Source organism: Canis lupus, chromosome 6 (assembly GCF_003254725.2).
Source record: "Canis lupus dingo isolate Sandy chromosome 6, ASM325472v2, whole genome shotgun sequence".
Lineage (NCBI taxonomy): Eukaryota > Metazoa > Chordata > Mammalia > Carnivora > Canidae > Canis > Canis lupus.
The window spans coordinates 17,249,544-17,271,000 of NC_064248.1; the positions used below are offsets into that span (position 1 = coordinate 17,249,544).

Genomic DNA, 21,457 nt, shown 5'->3' on the forward strand with positions numbered 1-21,457 from the left:
TGTAGGTACCGAGAGTGGAAATGAAGAGGAGAGCCCTCAGCAGGAAAGTTCTGGGGAGGAGATCATCTTGGGAGATCCAGCTCAGAGTCCAGAATTTAAGGACCCATCAGAGATGCCTTTGGAGAGACCCTCCCAGGATTCCTCAGGTCCTCAGGACCCCCCAACCCCACTGGATCACCCCAGCCCCTTGGACCACCAGACCCCTCTGGATCCCCCCACCCCAGAGGTAGTCCCCACCCCATCTGACTGGACCAAGGCCTGTGAGGCCAGCTGGCAGTGGGGGACTCTGACCACGTGGAACAGCCCCCCAGTGGTCCCGGCGAACGAGCCCAGCCTGCGGGAGCTGGTGCAGGGCCGCCCCTCTGGAGCTGAGAAGCCCTACATCTGCAACGAGTGTGGCAAGAGCTTCAGCCAGTGGTCCAAGTTGCTGCGGCACCAGCGCATCCACACGGGCGAGCGGCCCAACACCTGCTCGGAGTGCGGCAAGAGCTTCACGCAGAGCTCGCACCTGGTGCAGCACCAGCGCACACACACGGGCGAGAAGCCCTACAAGTGCCCCGACTGCGGCAAGTGCTTCAGCTGGAGCTCCAACCTGGTGCAGCACCAGCGCACGCACACGGGCGAGAAGCCCTACAAGTGCACGGAGTGCGAGAAGGCCTTCACCCAGAGCACCAATCTCATCAAGCACCAGCGGTCGCACACCGGCGAGAAGCCGTACAAGTGTGGTGAGTGCCGGCGGGCCTTCTACCGCAGCTCGGACCTCATTCAGCACCAGGCCACGCACACGGGTGAGAAGCCCTACAAGTGCCCCGAGTGCGGCAAGCGCTTCGGCCAGAACCACAACCTCCTCAAGCACCAGAAGATCCACGCGGGCGAGAAGCCGTACCGCTGCACCGAGTGCGGCAAGAGCTTCATCCAGAGCTCCGAGCTGACCCAGCACCAGCGCACGCACACCGGGGAGAAGCCCTACGAGTGCCTGGAGTGCGGCAAGAGCTTTGGCCACAGCTCCACCCTCATCAAGCACCAGCGGACTCACCTGCGAGAGGACCCCTTCAAGTGCCCGGTGTGCGGCAAGACCTTCACGCTGAGCGCCACGCTGCTGCGGCACCAGCGCACGCACACAGGGGAGCGGCCCTACAAGTGCCCCGAGTGCGGCAAGAGCTTCAGCGTCAGCTCCAACCTCATCAACCACCAGCGCATCCACCGCGGCGAGCGGCCCTACATCTGTGCCGACTGCGGCAAGAGCTTCATCATGAGCTCCACCCTCATCCGCCACCAGCGCATCCATACGGGCGAGAAGCCCTACAAGTGCTCCGACTGCGGCAAGAGCTTCATCCGGAGCTCCCACCTCATCCAGCACCGACGCACCCACACAGGCGAGAAGCCCTACAAGTGCCCTGAGTGCGGCAAGAGCTTCAGCCAGAGCTCCAACCTCATCACCCACGTGCGCACCCACATGGATGAGAACTTGTTTGTGTGCTCCGACTGTGGAAAGGCCTTCCTGGAGGCACACGAGCTGGAGCAGCATCGGGTGGTCCACGAAAGGGGCAAGACACCAGCCCGGAGAGCTCAGGGTGACACCCTGCTGGGGCTGGGTGACCCCACCCTGCTGACGCCACCCCCCGGAGCCAAACCCCACAAGTGTCTTGTCTGCGGAAAGGGATTCAACGACGAGGGTATCTTCATGCAGCATCAGCGGATCCATATTGGAGAAAACCCCTACAAAAATTCAGATGGCCTCATTGCACACCCAGCCCCCAAGGCGCCTCAGTTCCGACCCCCCAGGCTCCCTTTCGGAGGGAATTCCTACCCAGGTGCTGCGGAGGGCAGAGCTGAACCCCCCGGACAGCCCTTTAAAACGCCGGAGGGACAGGAGAGCTTCAGCCAAAGGCTGGGCCTCCTCTCCTCCAAATCCTACATTTGTTCCCACTGTGGAGAAAGTTTTCTGGATCGCGCCGTGCTCCTCCAACATCAGCTCACCCACGGCAACGAAAAGCCCTTTCTCTTCCCCGATTATAGGATTGGTCTAGGGGAGGGGGCAGGGCCCAGTCCCTTTCTGAGCGGAAAGCCCTTTAAATGCCCTGAATGCAAAAAAAGCTTTGCCCTCAGCTCCGAGCTGCTGCTGCACCAGAAAGTCCATGCGGGTGGGAAAACTCAGAAGAGTCCGGAGCTGGGGAAGAGCTCTTCTGTCCTCCTGGAGCACCTCAGGAGCCCCCTGGGGGCCAGGCCCTACAGCTGCTCAGATTGTGGGGCCTCCTTTCTTGATCGCCTGGCGTTGTCCCGGCACCAGGAGACCCACACCCAGGAAAAGTCCCCCACACCTGAGGATCCCCCTCCAGAGCCAGCCACTCTGTCTACAAGCCAGGAAGGTGAGGGAGAGGCCCCCACCCCCACGGGGAGCAGCAGCCATGGGGATGGGGAAAACCCCAAGACCCTCTTGGAAGAAAAGCCCTATTTGTGCCCTGAGTGTGGAGATGGATTCACAGAAGTCGCAGCCCTCCTCCTCCATAGGAGCTGCCACCCAGGGGTCACCTTGTGAAATGGGTCTGGAGACCAGGGGCCTCTCTCTCCTGAGAGGAACACTGGATCTCCCCAAAAATCATGTGGGGAAAGGAGGAAAACCCTATCAGGTTGTAGAGAAGTGGAGGATAAAGAACCCTGGGTAAAAATAGTGCTTTTACATCAGTGATGAGAAACCCTATAAAATTGTTGGTGGGAACCACTTATAAGGCAGTAGAGAAAAACTGTTGGGTTAGAAACCCTATAAATATGTAGGAAAAAAAAAAGCCCTTAAGTCTGTAGCAGAAAAACCCTATAAACCATAGTGGATAAAAACCCTATTAATTGTAGGAAGAGGTCCCAATACGTCTCTAGACAACCCTATAAAACTGTATCAAAATCCTTGTGAAACTATAGGGTCATGGAAGTGCAGGGAATCCAATGGCATTGACTCAAGAGGAGTGACCCCTGGAAGGTGTAGTAGAGCCTCCCATGAACTTGTTTCACAGTGTTCTCTCCCCCTGGAGTATGGAGGGAGCCTCTCTCCCAGAAACCTTGGACAATGATACTGAGGAAAACGCTTGGGGACTAGTGTGGGGAGAGGAGAAAAATAAGCGATAAGGAGCCCCCAGGCCCACAGAGAAGAAATGACCCAGGGAACTAGGAAGAGAAAGTTCAGCTTGCTGCCCTGGGGGTTCTTTGGGGGATGAGGCTGATCTTAGGTGATTGCGTTTTAGAGGAAGAGGCCCATGGAATTCCTTATCAGGAAGAACCCAAAAATGGGGAAGGAAAAAAAAAGTGATGTCGAGCCTTTTTAAAGGCTGAAGTTTGGGGTGCAGAGAAACTTTAAAGAATATTGGGAAACCACAAAAAAATTAGGGGGCAGGGAGGGATTTCTGTTAGAGTGCTTTGAGGAACGTGAACCAAGGTGAAGCCACGTCTGGAAGGAACCCAGCAAACTCTTGGGGCTGCCCTGTTCCTCCCCGTTTCCGGGAGCTTGTTAAGCTGCAAGTGCAAGCAGATCCCAGCTCAGGCCGCCAGGGCTCCCTCCCTGCAGCCAGGCAGGACTGGGGACTTCCACTCCAAGACGCTCCAGGGATGGAGGGGCCCTCCTGCTCATTCTCAGGTCTCACTGTCAGGAGGTGTCTCCTGAAACCCAACTGCCACCAGTCTTGCTGCCGTGGCAGCTCACTTCCTCGAATTCTGTCCTCAGTGGAGAGGGGAACCACTGCTAGTCGACCTCCAAAGAATAAAGCCCTTCAGAGACTCCAGGCCTGTGTGTGGTTAAATACTCCCTAGACTTCTCTTCTCCAAGTCAACGAGAGCCACGTGTGGGTTCTCTGTGGCAACGAGGGACAGCAAGTCGACAGAATAGAGCACTCTGAGTAGCCAGCAACCTGCTTTTAAACCTCACTCTTGATCTGAGCTGTTAGCAAGGCTGCTGGCGGGATGAGCCAGCCAGCACATAGTGGTGGGTGTCCAGGCACCCCCGCAGACTGGGGCATGGGTCCCTGAACAGCATATGGAGGCCTGACCACCTTCCTCACCCTGGTACTCGGAGCTCTCTGAGGTGGTGACGACCCAGCCCGATCGTGGCCTTAGGAGGGGACAGATCCCACCCCTGTGGCTCCTCTCCTCCCTAGCCAGAAACCGCCAGAGGGAAATGAAAAGATGAGAAACCCACACCCCTGCCAGGCCCATCTCCTGTCCTCGTACACCACACCGTCACACTCTTTCATTAACCCAGCCAAACCCGCTCACGTGACTGGGTGTGTGTGGCAGGAGGGGAGAGAGGCTGCTGCCCTAGGAAATGGTTGAGTGGAAACTCGTGCAACATCTGTAAAAAGAACCCCACCCCTAACCCTGGAGGCCCTTAAAGAAGGAGAGAACTCTGTCTGGCGCTGGGCCCAAAGGAAGTGCCCCCTGACCTGATGCTGGCACCAGTCGTGCACTGTGGCCCAGGAGTCAGAGAACTGAGATGCCAGGTGAGGGGGCCCTTCGGAAGTCGCATCCCTGGAGAGGGTGGCCCGGATTCCTCAGAGCTGTGGAAGAAACCTCTAATTCCATTACCTAAAAGATCAACAGGTGAAAGCCCTTCACCCTTCATCTCTCTTGCCCCCCAAAGGGATGACCTTAAATTCAAAGGATCAAAATCTAGAACACTGTAAGAGGAAAAACCCAAGGCCTGCTGGGGAGAAGGAAAAGGCAGGCCTTGGATGATTGTGGGGAGACCCTTGTCACCATCTGCATAAACCCCACCCCACCCAAGTGCCAGGTCAGGAAGCACTACTGAGAGGGGAGAAGGAGCCTGCCTGCCGAATCTCTACTGACAGAAGTGTCAACAGAGGGGGTGTCCCATGAGACTGAGGAACAGGAGACAATCCTCCAAGTCAAAGCAGATTTTTTTCTAAGATGGTAGTAGGAAGAAGCTTCAGTTGTAGAGACAGACCCCCTTGAAAAGCTAGAAACAGCTCCCCCCGGAAACAGGTCTGAGGAATCTGTCTTCAGAAGACTGGAGAGCAGCCTTTGGGGCTTGGAGGCCAGTCCAGGGCGGGGGTGGGGGAAGTGTCAGTGTGGTCAAAGGCCAACCGTAGGCCTATTGAGGACTAGGGTGTAGCATATGTAGTAGGATGCTCGCATGTTGTAGGGACGGGTGAGGGCCAGCGGTCTTGGCTCCAGTACTGAATGGATGGTGTGGACATGATAAGTTGGGATCTGGGGTTTCGTAGCAGGAAAGGGGCAGAATCAGAGACCTTTGGGTCATGACCTGTTCTCTCTGGCCCACCTCCCCAAACTTCTTTACCCAGGTGCTTCCCTCCCAGAGCTAGCTACATCTTGGGAGGAACTAAGCAGGGAGCTGGCTTGGGGAGGTGGCAGTGGCCAGAGTCCCTCTGACCGGATTAGGCAAAGGTCCAGGGGACGGCCGGTGCATGCCCACCAGAACTTCGTCCAGAAGGCACAGTGTAGCCAAACCCTCTTGTCCAGCTCCATGCAGGCCTGACTTCAGAAGTGCCCTGGTGGAGGAGCCCAACAGACGGGGTCACAGAGTCATTGGTGAAAGCAGAGGGGAGAGTAGACGCTGATCTGAGCTTAGGGTGCAACTTGAAACTTCTTTGGCTATGGAGGTCACGTGGGAACACGGCAGAACTGGGCATGAATCCTGAATGGTGGGGAAACTTGAAACCATCACAACCAAGAGGTGGAATTCCATGATACTGCTCCCAAGCTGGGGGCCCCCAGACTCCTTTGCCCCCATGAGGGAAGCCCCACTCAACCTGACCTGTTCCCGTGGAGTGAAGAGAGGCCCCACTTTTGAGTGTTGTGTGTCAATAACAGTGTTGTGTCACTGGTGGTCATGTTGATTAGTTGAAGAGAATAAAGGGAATAAGATTTCCCAGGTGTTTTCTGTCTTCTCTTTCAAGCCTGGAGCAAGCTAAAGGAGCCTGTCCCCAGAGCCAGGCTGTGTGTGTAACCTCAAAAGTTCAGCCCGGCCCAGGCACCTGCACCCTTTGCTCAGATGCCCTCAACTCCCCAAACAGTGTTTGCGGGTAGGCCTGAGGGTTTATGGATTTGTTTTAAATCCATGTCCTTGGGAGAAAGGGGGAGAAATGTGCTGAGATGGTGGCAGAGCCAAGCAGGTCTTGTTGGTGCCTGGCTTTGCCACCAGCATGACATGGCGACTGCTGGGTGGCTGCCTGGTGACCCTGGCCACAGCTGGCTCTAGTCCAGCCATGCAGCCCCAGGGGAGGCCTCTCTGACCACAACCACTGCACTCTTCCCAGATGGCCACAAGGGAAAGCTCTGAAGATCTAATTCCAGAAGCTGGTGGCACCTTCCCTGGTTCACCTGGGGCCTAGTCAGCCCTCCTGTGGACCAGAGCCTCCTAGACCCCAAGGAGATGAGTGGAGACCTCACTGTCAGGATGTAGCCCATGAGCCCTCACTGTATAGGGAGGCTCAGAGAAGGGAAGCCACTTGCCCAAGATCACAGCAAGGCAGTGAGGGAAACCAGAACAGCCGGGAGCAGGCTCTGCACCCAACTGAGGCTCTCCTCCCCCAGCACAGGGCCTGCCTGGGCCTGGCCTGGGCTCCACACTGTCTGGTCAGGCAGGACTGCTCTTGCTGAATTCTCAATACCAGGCTTGCTTCAGCACCATCTCCTGGGCCTACGCCTGCCCATGGCCCCCTGAGATCAACACTTGCTCTAATCTGTAGCCTGCCTCTGTCCCACCCAGGAAGCTTTGTCTCCAGTTTCCCTGTGTCTCTCTGACCCAGACTTCTGGGACAGGGTCACTCTCTCCCTCTTCCCCATCTGGAAAGCAAGGAGTGGGGTGAAGTCTATCCTGCATTCTGTGTTCCCTGCCCTGATCCCAGCACAGGAGTCTTTAGTGAAGTGAGGGGACTTCAGGGAAAGAACAGGCACTGGAGCACAGTTATCGGTTCAGACTTAGCAGAAAAGGCTGTGGACCGAGACATGGTACCTGCCACAGCAGATCAGGCTGGCTGGAGGAGGTGACCCGAAGCAGAGAGGAGGGGTTAGGAGTGGAGTGGGGGACAGAACGTATATAAGTTACTTGGTGGTAGAGGAGATGGTTAAAGCATAGAAGGGTAGAGATTGAGGTAGAGAACAGAAGCCAGAGTGTGTTGCCTGGAACTTGGGGGATAGAGCACCATTGGGAGGAGGAGAGTCACGACCTTACCCGCCCCCCCCCCCGCCCCCCACGGTGTTGTTTTTCTAGGTCTGGAACTCAGGAAGGAGAACTGCACTGGAGCACTGGATCTTAGCAGCTTAGCTGTGGCCAAAGCCACGGATAAACATACAGGGAGAGTGGTGGAGAGGAGAGGAAAGGGTGGAGCTTAGGGGTGGAGAATAGGACCAGCAGAAGACAGTGTGAGAACAGTCAAGAGACTGTAGCACCACAGTCCAAGGAAGTTTTAGAGAGTGGTCAGTGTCAGATGCTCTGCTGAACTCTGGCCAATCACACAAAAGTGGCCCTAGTTCTGGCTAAGACAGGCACCTTGACCGCTGAGGCCAACATCTGCTCACTCACCCCTGAAGCCAGCTAAGGTCAGGGTTGTTCAGGAGGAACTTTGGTCTGCCCATCCCAGGGGCCCAGGGTATCAGAGCTGCTGAGGCCACCCAGGACTGCTGAGGGCTGTAAGGGGTCAAACCTGAGTGAAGGGATCTGACCAGCCCCTAAGGCAGAGCCCCCTCAGAAACTCTGGCATCTTTATCCCACTCCCTTGGGCTTGAGCTTGAACAAGGGGTTTAATGTCTACTTTATTAGACACAAGGACCTGAATTTTTACTTTTTCGGATATGGAGACTGACCAAAGACATTTGGGGAGGTAATGTGTAGAGACTTGGATTTACTGAAAGAGCCCGTGCAGAGACTCCTGGGAAAGAGAAGAGTGCTCACATTGGATTGGCTGACCCGGCCCGCTCCGGGCGCCCCCCTTCTCTCAGAGCCGTCCCGCATCTCTATGATGCAATATGCTGCGTTTTTTCCCGGCCTGGCGTCCGCTGCCCTTGGGCGGTGGACACTTTCTCGGCGGCCCGATGCCATCCCCCGCCGCGGCCCGGGTCTCGGCGAGCGTACCCGCCGCGGCCACCCCGGCGCCGGAAGTCACCGTTGCCCGCGTGTCGGTCTCCACTCCAACCTGGTCCAGCCGCTGCTATCCCGCTGAAAGCCTGGACGCCAGGTGGGGCCCGAAGGCGGAAAAGGCCGCGAGCCCCCGCGAGGGTGCGACCGCTGGAAGGGCCGCGCGAAGGCACGACTGCTGCCAAGCCTGCGGCCGCCACCACAACCATGGGCCCAACTCCGGCACTTAGCCGGGTCGGCGCCGGCCCCGGCGCGACCCCCGTCACGGCCGCAGTGAAGGCTCCGCCCACGGACCTGACAGCAAGCTGAACCCACAGACGCCACTCGACACGCGGTTCTCGAGGACAGGGCCAGCGCCCGATGCCAAGTTGCAATGAAGAAAGTCACCCGCTGCGCTGCTCTAATCTGTCCGCCCGCGGGGGAGGGGCGGCTGAAGCCGCTGGGGAGGGACAGCCCACAGCCTGGGTCCAGGCCTGCGTTTGGCCGGCACAACCCGGGAACCAGCTCTCCCCACCGAGGACCTTGTTGCAGGTGCCAACAAGGGACTACATTTCCCGGAATCCAACACGAGGCTCCCGGCATTCCTGCGGCCAGACTGCGAGGGGCGTGGCGAGCCCGGGTGGGAGGGGGCCGGCAGGGCTGTCAGGATCCGGGGTCGGCCCTGCCCCATGGGAGCAGGGGGCAGGCTGGCGACGGTTGGCATCGATGAATGCTCTCCCCCTGCAGACATGCTCCTCCCGTGAGAAGTCTGGGATCCGAGACCAAAGTTAGGTTCAAACGTAACTAGATGCTGGGAGCGGGGAAAGTCGAGGTTTCTGTGCAGGCCTTGGAGTTCACATGCCAGCCAGGGCAGCACCAGGATAAGTGTGGCAGCTAAAATCCGGGGCCATGATTAGCAGAAAGCCTGGCTACTCGCAGTGTCGGCTGAGGGTTGGACGTTTATTCATAACAATCAACAGCCTATACAAGACATCTCTAGAGCAGGGCCTGTGGGTCTGACTGGACCCTTGCACCTGTCAGCAGCTCCACCTTCCAGGTCCCTGCCTGCTGCCTTTACAACCCATGGGAATTTGCTGAGGCAGGCAGCACAGGAAGCGTCGTGGGGACAGGCTCAGTCACAGAGTGTTAGATGAAGCTCCTCTACCTGGAATGATCAGAAGTTGGCCCAGCCACTAGTCTGTCCCTTCCCCTCCTGGGAAGTTCTGCCTCCAGTGCAGTTAAGGCCATCAGAATGAAAGCAGGGTCTGGGCTGGGGACCCAGTGGAGTCAGGAAGCATGAGGTGGGGATAAGGGGGTTCGGGAGAGAAACAGATAGGGGTGGAGGTGGGAGGCTGATTAGAGACTGATGACCTTGGTTCAACACTCCTGAGATGAGGGCAAAATGACTGCAGCAGCCAAAGTTTCCCAAAAGAAAAGGATAGTGCCCCACCCCTCTCAGGGGGTACCTGCTTTGGCCCTTAGCATAAGAGCCAACCAAAGAGCCCCGGGAACTCCACAGGAGGGAAGCCCCACCCAAGCTTGGAAAGCCTCCCTGGGCCCCAGAGTTAAGGCGCTGGGGACACTGGCCCACCCTTGGTCCTCACTTGTGGGTTGGCAGGTAGTAAACCTCCTCTTGGGTAGGAGGTCCAGCCTGGGGGATTTCACCCTTTGGACTAGGATGGGCCCATGGAGATAGCTGACTAGGAGTCAACTCATGGAAAAGGTTTAGGGCCAGCTTCTAGAAGCTCAGTTGAGTGCTCTAGGCCCCTCAGGCCACTCACAGCAGACCCTTCCTGCAGGGCAGGTGCCCCTTAGGCTGTAGCTCTGACTGTGGTCAAAGGTGGAACTGAGCTTGACGGATCTCACTCCCACTAGCATGCACTGGGATCCCCAAACCAACCAGGTGGAGGGGGGCTGGGCCCACAGGGTCTGGAATGGAGGGTAGGGGCCACTGAATGTGGGGTGGGGAGGGACTGGAGGCACAGCCCCCAGGGTCCGTGGGTGTTCCAAAGTCCCCTGAGTTACAGGTTCAGCTGATGTAGACACGATGGAAGTCGTGGGCACCAAAGGCCGCGTTGCACTTGGGGCACTTCCTCTGGCGGGCCTCATAGCGGCCCCGCACACACTCGAAGCAGAAAACGTGGAAGCACTTGGTAAGGACTGCATCCTTCTTGCGGGTGTTACAGCAGGGGCAGGTCAACCGCGCCTGGGCCAGGCAAAGGCATCAGCTCGGGCAGTCCTGATGGCACCCAGACCCCGAGCTGATAGCAGGAGGTCGTCCAGACTAAGCCCACCACATAACTGACTCCATCTAACTCTCCCCGGAACCACGGCAGAACACTCTCCACATGAGCAAACTGAAGCTCAGAAGCTGAGTAAGCTCTCAAAACTAGAAAGTAGTAGAATCGGGATTCTACCCTATGCAGTGGTGGCCAGTGGCCAACATGTCCCTTTTCAAGGATGGCAACCCACAGGCTCAGCCCAGACTCCTCTACGCTGAGGCTGGATCTCTCACCCCTCTGGCCACCTCTGGCAAACCCCAATCCTGGCTGAAGCCGTCTACCTCCTCTTCATTTGTACCTGCTCAGTCACAGCTGGGTATAGCAGTACCACTAGAAACCTGCCGTCTCTGCCCTTAACTGGGCCCACCCTTAGTACCACCCAGAGATTCTGCTGGGTCCCTGGACTCACGCTTCTCTATGAGGTTTTACAAGTCTCCTCTCCTATCCTGATACCTCCCACCAGCCACCAGATCTCACTTTCAACTCCAGGGATTCCCTCAACTCAGCATTCCCCAACATTTTTCCTCTGCACTGCTTGAAAGCCCAGCCCAGCCTAGCCCACCCAGCCCACTGCCCCAGCATCACCTCTTCCCTAGCTTTCACACCACACCACCTGTCCAAGTCCATCTCTTCTAAAGAAGCCCTCCTATCCCCAACCCATGGCTGCCCCAAGCTGCCTCTGCCCCTTCAAGGCCAAATAACAGGCTTCTCTTCTTCTACCTATCATTTAATAAAGCTTTGAGATTCCTAAGGGAAAAGAATGACCTGTCCTTTACCATGCCACAGACCCTCCCTGGGTAACCACAGTTGTATGTGGCTCCCACCACTGCTTCTACTCACAATGCCTCAAGCCCCTGTCATCCAGGGTCCTTCTGCTTTGAGTGCCTTCCCAACCAGCCTCCTACAGGCACCTACCTCATTTTCAATATCCTTGAGACACAACACTGTCCACCAAAACCTGCTCCTCCACAGACTTCCTAATCCCATAATTATGTGCCACTTGTCATGCACCTTGGTTTCTCAAATCAAACCCAGGCGTTCTCAGTATCTCCAGCTCCCTCCATGCACCAATCCACTGCTGAGTCCACCGCTGCCTCCTGAATATCCCGACCTCCTCTACTTGTCTCTAACACCCCAGGCTAGCTCCCTACCAGTTTTTGCCTCAATAACTCCAAAATCTTAACAAACTTCTTTTTCTTTGTCTCTAGTCTTTACCTCCTCTCTGCCAAATCTAATAGCAAATTAGACCACATCACTCTGGTTTAAAACCCTGTGATGTCTCTACTACACTGCTTACAGGATAAGCCAAATAATTCACCTGACTCACAACACCCTTAAGATATGACTGTCCCAGGCCCCCAGCCTTCCTGCTCCCCACAAAACCCACATTCTGCCTTCTAACTACTGTGTCCAGCAATCTGTCCTCCAGCACACCACTCTCAGTGATGGGCCTCGACTTTTGCCTTTTCCGTTGTTGGAACCCTCTTGTCCTCAGTCCTCATAGTCAACCCTCCTCCTTCAGGTTTTCCTTGGATTACATTCCTTTCAGGAAGCCTGCTAACCACTCCCAGAGCTGCCACACCCTCCCAGTCTCTGCCATTGCAATGCTCATCACTCTGAATACGTGACTGCCTGTAACAAATGGTCAGCTTCAAGGAATCTGTAACTAGGGCGTGATCCTAGCCTTTCTACACCTAGCTAGGCATTGTGCCTGGCACAAGTACATTTATGACACTTGGTCAGTTGTTTGACTCTCCATAACCAAAGTTCTGCCCGCTTTTTGCTACCTATTTCTGGGGTCCCCAGACTATCCACTATAGCTCTCACCAATTCCCCATCTAAGATTTCCTGGGTTGATGGGGCACAACTCAATCCCACAGCCCCACCTTGTACTCCTTGATCTCCTCCTGAAGGATTTCATCGGCATCTGCATAAACCTCCACCTTCCTCTGCTTCTCCAACTTGCGTCGCAGCCGTGATATATCCTCCTGGGGCAGAAGGACTAGGCTAAGTCCAAGGGTTCTCCTATTGAACTCCTTTCCCCGATGCCACCTCAGTGAGACCCTGAGCCACACTGCCCCTGCCCTGCACTGCCCCTGCCCCACACGCACTCACCTGAGCCCTCTTGAGGTTGAAGCTCTCCTTCTCACGAGCAGCCCGACTCTCTGCCAGGCAAGGCTGGATCTCTCGCAGCCGCGTCTGCACGTGTTCCAGCTGCACCTTTAGGTCCTCAGCCAGCTGGGCCGCTTCCACAGCCTGAGGTAGGTGGGACAGGTAGGGGTGGGCACCGTTTGCTTGAGCCAGAGGAGTCAGGCGTGTGGAGCCATGGTCCACAGATGCCTGTATCAAATGTTTCAGTGACTCTTGCTCTTGGGATCAAGTCTAGTATCTTCACTGTAGTCCTGCCTCCTAACCTACCTTTCCCTACTTCTATTCTCTGCAGTTCCCCACAAACTTCCTCACTTGCATGATGCTCTCTCCTCCATCTGTGAGCCTCCACAGGGCTCTTCTCTCTGCTCTCCTTAACTCCTCAATGCACATATTTCTTCCTAGTGGCCCCCTTAGGCCTCAGCTTATATTCAGCTCCCGAGGCAGGTTCCCCTATTTTTCTTTCAGAGCACCTTAGCTTCCCTTCACCAGACTTACCGGAATCTCCGAGAACGTATTTTATCTGTGGGATTATTGGTTGGTTATCTGCCCCTCGAGACTGGAAGTCCCCACTTCTAGGACCAGGTTCTCCCCAGCACTTGGTGTTGGGGGTTCATAGTAAGAGCATGAATGTTACCGCTTTTATCAATTAATGAAAGGGTGAAGAAAAAAGCCCAACGGGGAAAGATGAAAACCAACACTGATCTTAAGCCTCTGCCGTCACAGAGACATTCCTGAGGTTTAATACAACAATGCCACAGGGACCAGCATCCCTCCTTTGCAGCTAACCGGTGCTGTGCTCAAGACGTAGGTTCTGGAGCTAAGGAGATCCAGGCCCCAATTCCAAGTCCACTCTTTATTGAGCAAGTCAGCTGCCGGCCCTGAGCCTCAGTTTCCTCACTGAGAAAAGCACATAATAACAAACACCATCTTATAGTTGTTATGAGACCCAAAGGCAACCCGGCACGGACAAACCTCAGCACAAGGACTAGAACACAGTAAGCATTCTCGATGTGAGCTGGGCTGGGAAAGGAGGCACAGCAGGCTTCAGCTGCAAGCCACCTTCCTAGGTTGCTTTCTCCCCTCGGGCCTGGCCTCACCTTCCTCTTGTTGAGCTCCAGGGCTTGGCTGCGCAGCGTCAGCTCCTTCTCCACACCCCCAAGGCTGCCCTGCAAGGCCCGTTCTTTTTCCTCCAACTTTTGCACGGTCAGCAGCTGGGCATCCACCTGAGGTCAGGGGTGGTGACTCAGTGCTGGGGAGCCACTGCCCCTCCAGCTCCACCCTGCGAGCCCAGGTCAGCCATACCTGGGACTTTAGGCCCAGAACTTGCTCGCCCAGCTCATCCTTCTCCTCCCGCAGTAGCTTGTGAATCTGGTTGGCCTTGATCCGCTCTGACATCAGCTTAAAGTTGGCATCATCCTTTTCCCGTAACTGCTGTAGCAGCCGCCCATTTTGCTCCTGCATGTCCTCAAAAGCTTGACCAGTTACATCCATCTCTGACAGCAGAGCTTCCTCTTCCTGCAGCAAATGGACAGGGACGAGATGGAACATGGGAGATGATTGTGAGAAAACCACAGGAAAACAGGGCTGAACAGAGTGGTCCCGGACCGTCTGCTAGAAGCACTCAACAGGAGTTAAGGGAATCCCAACACTCAGAGGCCAGGGGACCACAAGGGGGCCACACCTGCTTGGTAGCACCCAACTTGCGCTGCAGATGTTCGATCTGCTCCTCCGCCTGCCGAATGCGCCGCAGGGCATCCTCATCTGCAATTTTTTTGCTCTCCCTTCGGTCCCTCTCCTCCAATTCTCGAATGCGGCTCCGTAGTTCATCAACCTACAACCACCAGAAAGAGTTAGCTTTTATCACTGCTTCCCGCTGACCTAGGGCTCTGCTCTGGTCAGAATCCCCCAGGGCAGCCTCTGCGCATGCCCCATAGGACCCTACCTGTCCTCACCTCAGCCTTGGCCTTGCGTTCAGCTGCCATGAGCTGCACCTTATCCCGTTGTTCTTTGGGTGCTGACTTGTACATGTCCAGCAGCAGCTTCATCTCCTTCTGGCTTTCCTGGGCCTTCCTGGGGAGGTACAGGAGGAAGGCTTGGTGAATGCGGCTGGAGGCCACTTTGATAGGGGTGGGACAGAAACCAGGAATAGGGCCTCACTTGAGCTCTGCTCGGAGACCTTTGAGGAGTTCTGACTCCTTCCTCTTGGCCTCTTCCACCTTGGCCTTCTCCCGATCAGCCCTTGAGAGAGCTGAGGCTACAGATGGGGGTCCAAGACCAGGCCCTTCCCGCTCACGAAGCTCCCGCTTGGGCCTGGCCTCAGGTTCTCGGCTCCGGGAGGAGGGACCCTGGGAGCCAGGAGTTAGGGCCTGGACATCTTCCTCAGAAGGGACCAGCTCCTCCTTCTTTGCTGAGGAGGTAGTAGTGGTGACACCAGGCACTGAAGCCATCTCCTTCCTGCCATCGGGGGCAGTGACTGGGCCTGGCCCACCCTCTTCTTTCCCTGGGGCTGGGGCACTGAGGCCAGAGTCCTCTGGGTGGCCCAGGTTGGGGACGGAGTGGGTTGAGCCACTGGCCTGGGCCCGGAGCTGCAAAGGCAGAGAACAGGGCTGAGGTGAGACAGTGCTCACTTAGGTCCAGCCAAGGGTTTTCCCAGGCAGCCCCGTCTTCACCTTGCCAATCTCAGCCTGCACTTCCCGCAGTTTCCGCTTGTACCGCTGGGCGTCCCCCTTTAGCTGGTGGTTGTGGTTTTGGAGGCTGCTGATCAGGTGGCGCATCTCTCGGTTGATGGGCCCTGGGAGAGGGTTGTAAAGTAAGGAGTTAGACCGGCCTCTGCATTAAGGGCCTGATCCCTCAGTGAGGGAAGCAGGGGAGCCACAGCCATCATTCCCATTGTAGAGGAAAGGGAAAGTGAGGCCTTACACAGAGTGTGATCTCATTAAAGTGATAACCCAGGCTTGAAGGAAATTCACCCAAAAGTAATAACTTGAGAGACTATTTGTATTATCTCTGTTAATGTAAATTTTTTTTAGTATTTCCAAATTTCCTTCAAAGGAACATATAACTGTAATATTCATCAAACTAAATTAGTCCACTTCTTTTACATATATATATATATACATATATATATATATTTTATTTTTTTTTTTTTACTTCTTTTATATTTTTAAACAAAGGTGACCTTCTGAGTTTCACTCTTCTGGCCTCCCCATCCAAATCTACAACCCCCTCATCTCCTAACACTTCCTATCTTTCCTGCTTTATTTTTCATGACATATTTGCCACTACCTAACACACATGGTCTATTTTTCACTTTGTTGTCTTCCTCCACTACAATACTATTCCACAGTAGCAGGGATTGTCTGTGTTTTGTTCACAGACAATCCCAAAACCTAGAAGAGAACCAGACTTATAGATAATGTTCAAAAATCTTTGTAAAATGAACAAATACCTTTAAGAGAGAAACACCGTAAGGTCAGAGAACCACAGATGGGGCCAACAGCTCATGTTCTGGCTGTGCCTGCTCTGTCAGCCACCTCAGCTGGTTGTGACCCTTACCATGCCTTTGAGCCAGGTGGTATGATCTCTGTTCTGGCCAGGGAGAGGAGGTTCTGCGAAAGGAAGGGGCTTAACCCCTTGCATCTGGATAAGCAGCATCCCCACACCAGGGACCAGCAATCCCAGATAAGGCCCCACCTCCACCTCGTCCTCACCACATACCCGCCTGCTCGTTGGCTGCCAGGTTCTGTTCAAACTCGATGCGCAGCATCTCGTACTCCTTGCGTACCTGGGCCAGCGTGTCCTCCAGCTGGATAACCTCTGTGCGCAGCTTCTTCTGCAGCCCCAGCTCATCGCTCTGTAGGTTGAGGTGTTAAGGACCCACACAATCCCTCAGCCCCCTGGGAAACTCCTCTCTTCTCCCCCCACCTCAGGCCTCAGTGGCCTAGAACAATCTATTCCCAGGTTCCACCCAGCAGCACACAGGGCCTGCGAAAGCCAGGAATACCTTGACCCTGAGGTCTGCTCCAGGGCCATACCTCCATGTGTTCAATGTGTCTCAGGTGGGAATTCTTGGTAGCCAGCAGCAGCCCCCGGGCCTCATCTAGCTGGGTCTTGACTTGCAGAGACTCATTGTAGAGCAGTGAAAACTGGGCCTGCAGCATTCGGTACTCCCCTGTTTCCCGCACCACCTCCTCAGGAAGGCTCCGCAGGGCCACCTAGGGGTAGGGTGCCCAAGAACAGTAAGAGGATTCAGGGCCCAGTCATCAACTGGCAGGTACAGGCCCTCTTGGTCCTAAAGAGAGTTCACCTTGAGGCGCTCGTTGGTCCGCACAGCGCCCTGAAGTTCAGCCTGTAGCTTCTCCAGCTCTGCCATACGGCTGTTGGCCAATTCCTGGTTTTCCTCCAACTCTGCATTCAGCATCTCGAACTGTGGAATGGGAGGGGCTGTGGGAGGCAGGACCAGGCCGGGATGCGAACTCCCCTCACATCCCCACTGAGTGTGGCTGATGATGGATTCTGAAACTCCCAGACAAGTCAGACCCAAGCACTCTCCTAAGGACTCCCAAGTAAGTGGGAGGAAACAATGAGCAGTCAGGGCTAGGAACTGAGGCTTGTAACTGACAGGCAGTTAGGGAAGCCTTCCTGAGAGACCTGGAGAGGAATCTGAAATAAGGAGTTAACAGGGAACGATGACCCCTACAGCACCAAAAAGATGTGCAATGAGCAAGAAGTGAGAGCTCTCTCAGTGAGACCCTGAGTTCTCTCAGTGCTGTCTTCAGGCAGCCAGCCAAGAATGCCAGGCAGTACGGGCACCTGGGTGGTTCACCAGTTGAGCGTCTGCCTTTGGCTCGGGTCATGATCCCAGGATCCTGGGATCGAGTCCCACACTGGGCTCACCAAAAGGGGCCTGCTTCTCCCTCTCCTATGTCTCTGCCTCTCTCTCTCTCTGTCATGAATAAATAAAATCTAAAAAAACAAAACAAAACAAAACAAACAAAAAACAACCTGCAGCTTACATTAAAAAAAAAAAAAAAGAATGCCAGCCAATACAACACACTCCCACTCCCATTTGTCTCTCTCCTATCCTTTCTTTTTTGGGGCAACTATAACCACCTGGCGTACTATCTTACTTCCTGTTTCTCCTCCAACTAGAACCTGAGCTCCATGAAAACTTTGTTATTTATCTATTTTGTCCTCTGATACTGCCTGCTTCTGAGCACCATGCCCAGCACTTAATGTTAACAACTACTTACTAAATACGTAAACAAATGAATGAAACAGACCCATGAGGGACAGGGAAGGGACTCAGAGACCATGCAATGGTTTGTCCTTAATTGTGAGGAAACTTTTATAGGTGAGGCAGAGAAAAGGGCACAGGAGGGATGGGAAAGAATGGTGCCTGCTCACCTTCTGCATGCTGAGTGTGATCTGACCCCCCTGGAAACCTGAGGAGCTCCCAGATACGTAGTAGCCAGAGTTGAGCTGTGGAGAGACAGACCGATGGGGGTGGAGGAAAGAAGCGTGGGTTCCGAGTACTCAGCCGTGGCTCCATCTGACCCAGCAACCAAACCCCACCTGCTCCAAGGCCTCCGCCAGGTGTTTATTGAGCTTCTGCTCACGCTTGCGCAGCTTCTCGATGTCCCACTGCAGATCCTCCACTGTCGTCTCCATCTCCAGCACCTTGGTCTCTGCTGATGTCACTTTATCCTGGAGCTCAGAGTACTGGAGACAATGATCGGGTCAGATACTTAGAAGAGAGGACTTGGCTCCCTGAGAGCCTTGGTGCACATCTAACCCAAACCCTGCCCTGGTTGTAATCCCACCTCCAATGAGATGCGGTGGTGCTTCTCTTGTAGCTGGGTGGCCAAGTCCTGCAGCCGCCGGTTCTCACGACCCAACTCCCGGGTACGTGCCCGAGCCACCTCACCGGGGGGCTCACTGTCCCCTGAGAAGGCAGGGCTCGGGTAAGAGCCAAGTCCAGGGCAATGGGGCAAAGTACTAACTCATTCTGGAGTCTGCTATGTGCCCAGTGTGATCCACCAGCTGTCTTGCCAATTTCTCATGACAAAGCCAGGAGTCTTTATCCCCACTGCACAAAGGAGGAAACCAGCTCAGAGAGGAGAGCCATCTGCCCAGAATGCCCAGTCTAAAATGACAGGATGAGGGCTGTCAGCCTGCAAGGCCTAGACACTTACTACTATGCCTCATGAGTGAGCAACTGCAACCAAAATCTGTGCAAAGTGCTCCAAAGAGGTCTTCGGCTGGAAGACAGTGGCCCCTTAAGCATCAACAACTCCTCCCACCCAGCTCACTAGAACTCAACCCCGTGAATCAAAAGCAGAGCCCCCTCTACAACCTACACTTTTCCCTGAGAACGTGGCTGATTCATTCCTTGGAAAATTATGGCTGCCTCTGGGCTCAGGCATTTAGGGGATACAATGAAGACACAGACAGGGATAGACACCTCTGCGGTAGGACACACAAAACTAACCTCGGCTGTATACTCGCTGACAGAGTTCCTCCACTCGGCGCTGTAGGCGGTCTGAGGCCTCTACAACACGGGACACAGCTGCCTTGGAGAACTCCATTCGGCCCTGCAGCTGCAGCTCCACCTCCTCACTACTGCTTGCGCCCAGTGCTACCACAAAAGCCAAAGCTGGCTCACTGAGGGGGGGCCGCAGCTGCACTGGTAGGGGCTCTGCAAGGAATGGACAGACCCTCGTGAGAATCTCACGAGGGGACCAGCAGCAGTTACCACCACTCCATACCACGTTCTAGACCAAGCCCTTCGCCACTCAATGCTCAATGAACCAACACAAGCAATGCCTGTAATACACTGGTATTACATAACTACGGAGGTTCAGGGAGCTAAAATAATTTTAAGGCCACAGGACTTCCAAATCTTCCTCAGAGAAGCCTTTTCTGCCTTCTCTATCTAAATTAGAACCATACACATGAGTGCATATACACGAATTCTCTTTCAAGAGTCCCTATCCTTTTTATTCATGATTTAAAATCACTTTCTCTCTTGGGTGGATCCCTGGGTGGATCCCAGGGCGTGATGCTGAAGTCCCAGGACTGAGTCCCACATCAGGCTCCCTGCATGAAGCCTGCTTCTCCCTCTGCCTGAGTCTCTGCCTTTCTCTTGCTCTCTGTTTCTTTCATTAATAAATAAATAAAATCTTAAAAAACAAAAAACAAAAAACTTCCTCCCTGATGGCAGAGGCAAGATTTCTTATCTTTGTCTCTTCTGAAGCTGTTAACAGTACTACCTATGTAGATAACACAAGATACTGACAGTTTTTTGAACTAAATGAGTGTCAAATACGACATGCAATACGAACCAAGTCACTCAGATTTCAAAGCCTGGGGCCTTACCTAACACTGCACTTGCTGTCCAAACATCATGAAATCGTTGTGTGTGTGTGTGTGTGTGTGTGTGTGTGTGTGTGTGTGTGTGAAGGGTGGTGGGGAATTCAGTAGAGTAATATGAAAGTTCCCTCCACTCCAGGACCTTTCCCAGAACTTAATTAAGCTGCCCAGATCCTAGGGCTCTGGCCCTACCCCTCAGTTCCGATGTCCCTGGTTCTGTGAGAGGGGTCTCATCACGTGCTGGCCCCTCCTGGGTCCCAGGCGCATCTGTCCCTGAAGACAGCTCCCCCTGGCTCTCATGGTGTCGAAGAAGGGCTTCCACAGTTTCATCCAGCTGAAGGGAGAAAGCACCAAAAACGTTATGAATCTCTCAGGTGCTTCCCAGCATGATACTCCTTTCCCAGCAGAGTAGTCTGAGGATTGGCAGCTGGATCGAGGCCAGGTCTTGGAAAGCAGAGGGGCATCCACCTGGGCCCAGTAGCGATTGACAATGAGCAGTGTGGCATCATCTGTGGCCTGCCGCTTCTCCAGCTTCTCAATTCGTTCTCGGAGTTCATCTTCACAAGCCTGTCGCTGTTCCAATCGCTCTGCTAGTTTCTTGTTCTTGAACTGCAGAACCTTCAGGTCCATCTCCTCCTACCAAGAAAAACAAAGGGGCAGAGGAGAGGGTCAAATAGAGCCCAAGAAACCAGTCACAGAGAGAGGCAAAAGAGAGCAACTGGAATGGACACAGCAATGGTATCCCCAGACTAACCACTAACAGAATTTAAAGAGGTTCTGACACCCCCAGAGAAAGCATCTTGATTGTGAGGAGGGTCAAGTCCTGCTTTTGCCTCTAGCTCTCAAGTCTTTGACAACTCACACTCCCTTTGGGAACCTGTTTCCCTATCTGTAAAAGGAAGGCAGACGTCGTGTTCTCGGTTTCCTTCAACAGAGGATTCTGTAAAGTGGCTCCTGCTAAGCTTGGGGAGCTAGGATGTAAGGTTCTGGACGATCTGGGCGGAAACCAGAGATGGGGAGGCTGGCAAGTTGTGAGGACTGAGGCAGGAGCCCACGAACCGTAGAAGAGATGCCCCCAAGACGAATAGGCTCTATAAGCGTGGTCGTGGTCTTCTCCTCGCGGCTCAGCTTCTTCTCTGGGGGCCCTGAGCCCCCGTCGCCGGCGGCGCGTTTGTTGCCGGGTCCAGACATGGCCGCGGCGGCGAGGAGCGGCGCAGGGTCTCCCGAGGGACGTCAAGCAAGCGTAGGCAGCACTTCCGTCACCTGCAGAAGACAGAGAGCAGAGATGTGGAGGCGGCCACTGCTCCGCAGCTCCAAGCCTTCCCCGCACACACCTGATGGATCCCTCCCCCGCCAGCCCCGGGCCCCTCACCCGCAGCAGGCTCAGCCTAGCGCCATCTTGGACTTCACCGGACGTCACCGGCCTCCTCAGCCAAGAGCGCAAGCGCCGCAGGCAATGCCGGATGTGGCGAAACTTCATTTCCTGTTTCTATTGGTCGCGCTTTGTCCCGCCTCTCGGGTCTCCTTTGGTTTCTTCCTGAACACCTCCTCTCTCTCCCAGTGATTGGCCAGT

General features: G+C 54.8%; 2 protein-coding genes across 7 annotated transcripts in view; one reads left to right on the forward strand and one right to left on the reverse strand.

Annotated features, from left to right (window-relative positions):
• Positions 1–5,892, forward strand: part of ZNF629 (zinc finger protein 629) — an 81,575-nt gene extending 75,683 nt beyond the window's left edge. For 5 of the 6 annotated variants that reach the window (XM_035718395.2, XM_049111249.1, XM_049111251.1 and 2 more), the window contains one exon: positions 6–5,892. In XM_035718395.2, coding sequence (XP_035574288.1) covers positions 6–2,539 — 2,534 coding nt within the window. In that variant the 3' untranslated portion in view covers positions 2,540–5,892. The remainder of the gene's footprint in view (positions 1–5) is intronic. The other variant, XM_049111250.1, reaches the window with a different exon arrangement.
• A 3,127-nt stretch (positions 5,893–9,019) lies between these two features.
• RNF40 (ring finger protein 40) lies at positions 9,020–21,397 on the reverse strand. The gene is made up of 20 exons (XM_025415884.3): positions 21,257–21,397; positions 20,944–21,147; positions 20,353–20,520; positions 20,077–20,218; positions 19,004–19,210; positions 18,336–18,457; positions 18,088–18,234; positions 17,920–17,994; positions 16,820–16,939; positions 16,548–16,727; positions 16,231–16,366; positions 15,183–15,304; positions 14,671–15,098; positions 14,466–14,583; positions 14,195–14,344; positions 13,816–14,028; positions 13,611–13,736; positions 12,478–12,618; positions 12,249–12,350; positions 9,020–10,286 (listed from the first exon to the last, which is right to left on the reverse strand). Exons 2-20 carry the CDS (start codon positions 21,073–21,075, stop codon positions 10,110–10,112), a joined length of 3,006 nt encoding a protein of 1,001 aa, XP_025271669.1. The 5' UTR covers positions 21,076–21,147; positions 21,257–21,397; the 3' UTR covers positions 9,020–10,109.
• Between the last annotated feature and the right edge of the window lie 60 nt (positions 21,398–21,457).

What these genes read in the sequence shown, in the direction of transcription:
- RNF40 (XM_025415884.3), bottom strand. Translation starts at nt 21,075, where the DNA reads ATGTCTGGACCCGGCAACAAACGCGCCGCCGGCGACGGGGGCTCAGGG. An exon ending in TGGAGCTCAACAAGAGGAAG is followed by an intron (nt 12,619 to 13,610) that starts GTGAGGCCAGGC and finishes CACCTACCTCAG; the next exon opens with GCTGTGGAAGCGGCCCAGCT. An exon ending in TCAACCTCAAGAGGGCTCAG is followed by an intron (nt 12,351 to 12,477) that starts GTGAGTGCGTGT and finishes CTTCTGCCCCAG; the next exon opens with GAGGATATATCACGGCTGCG.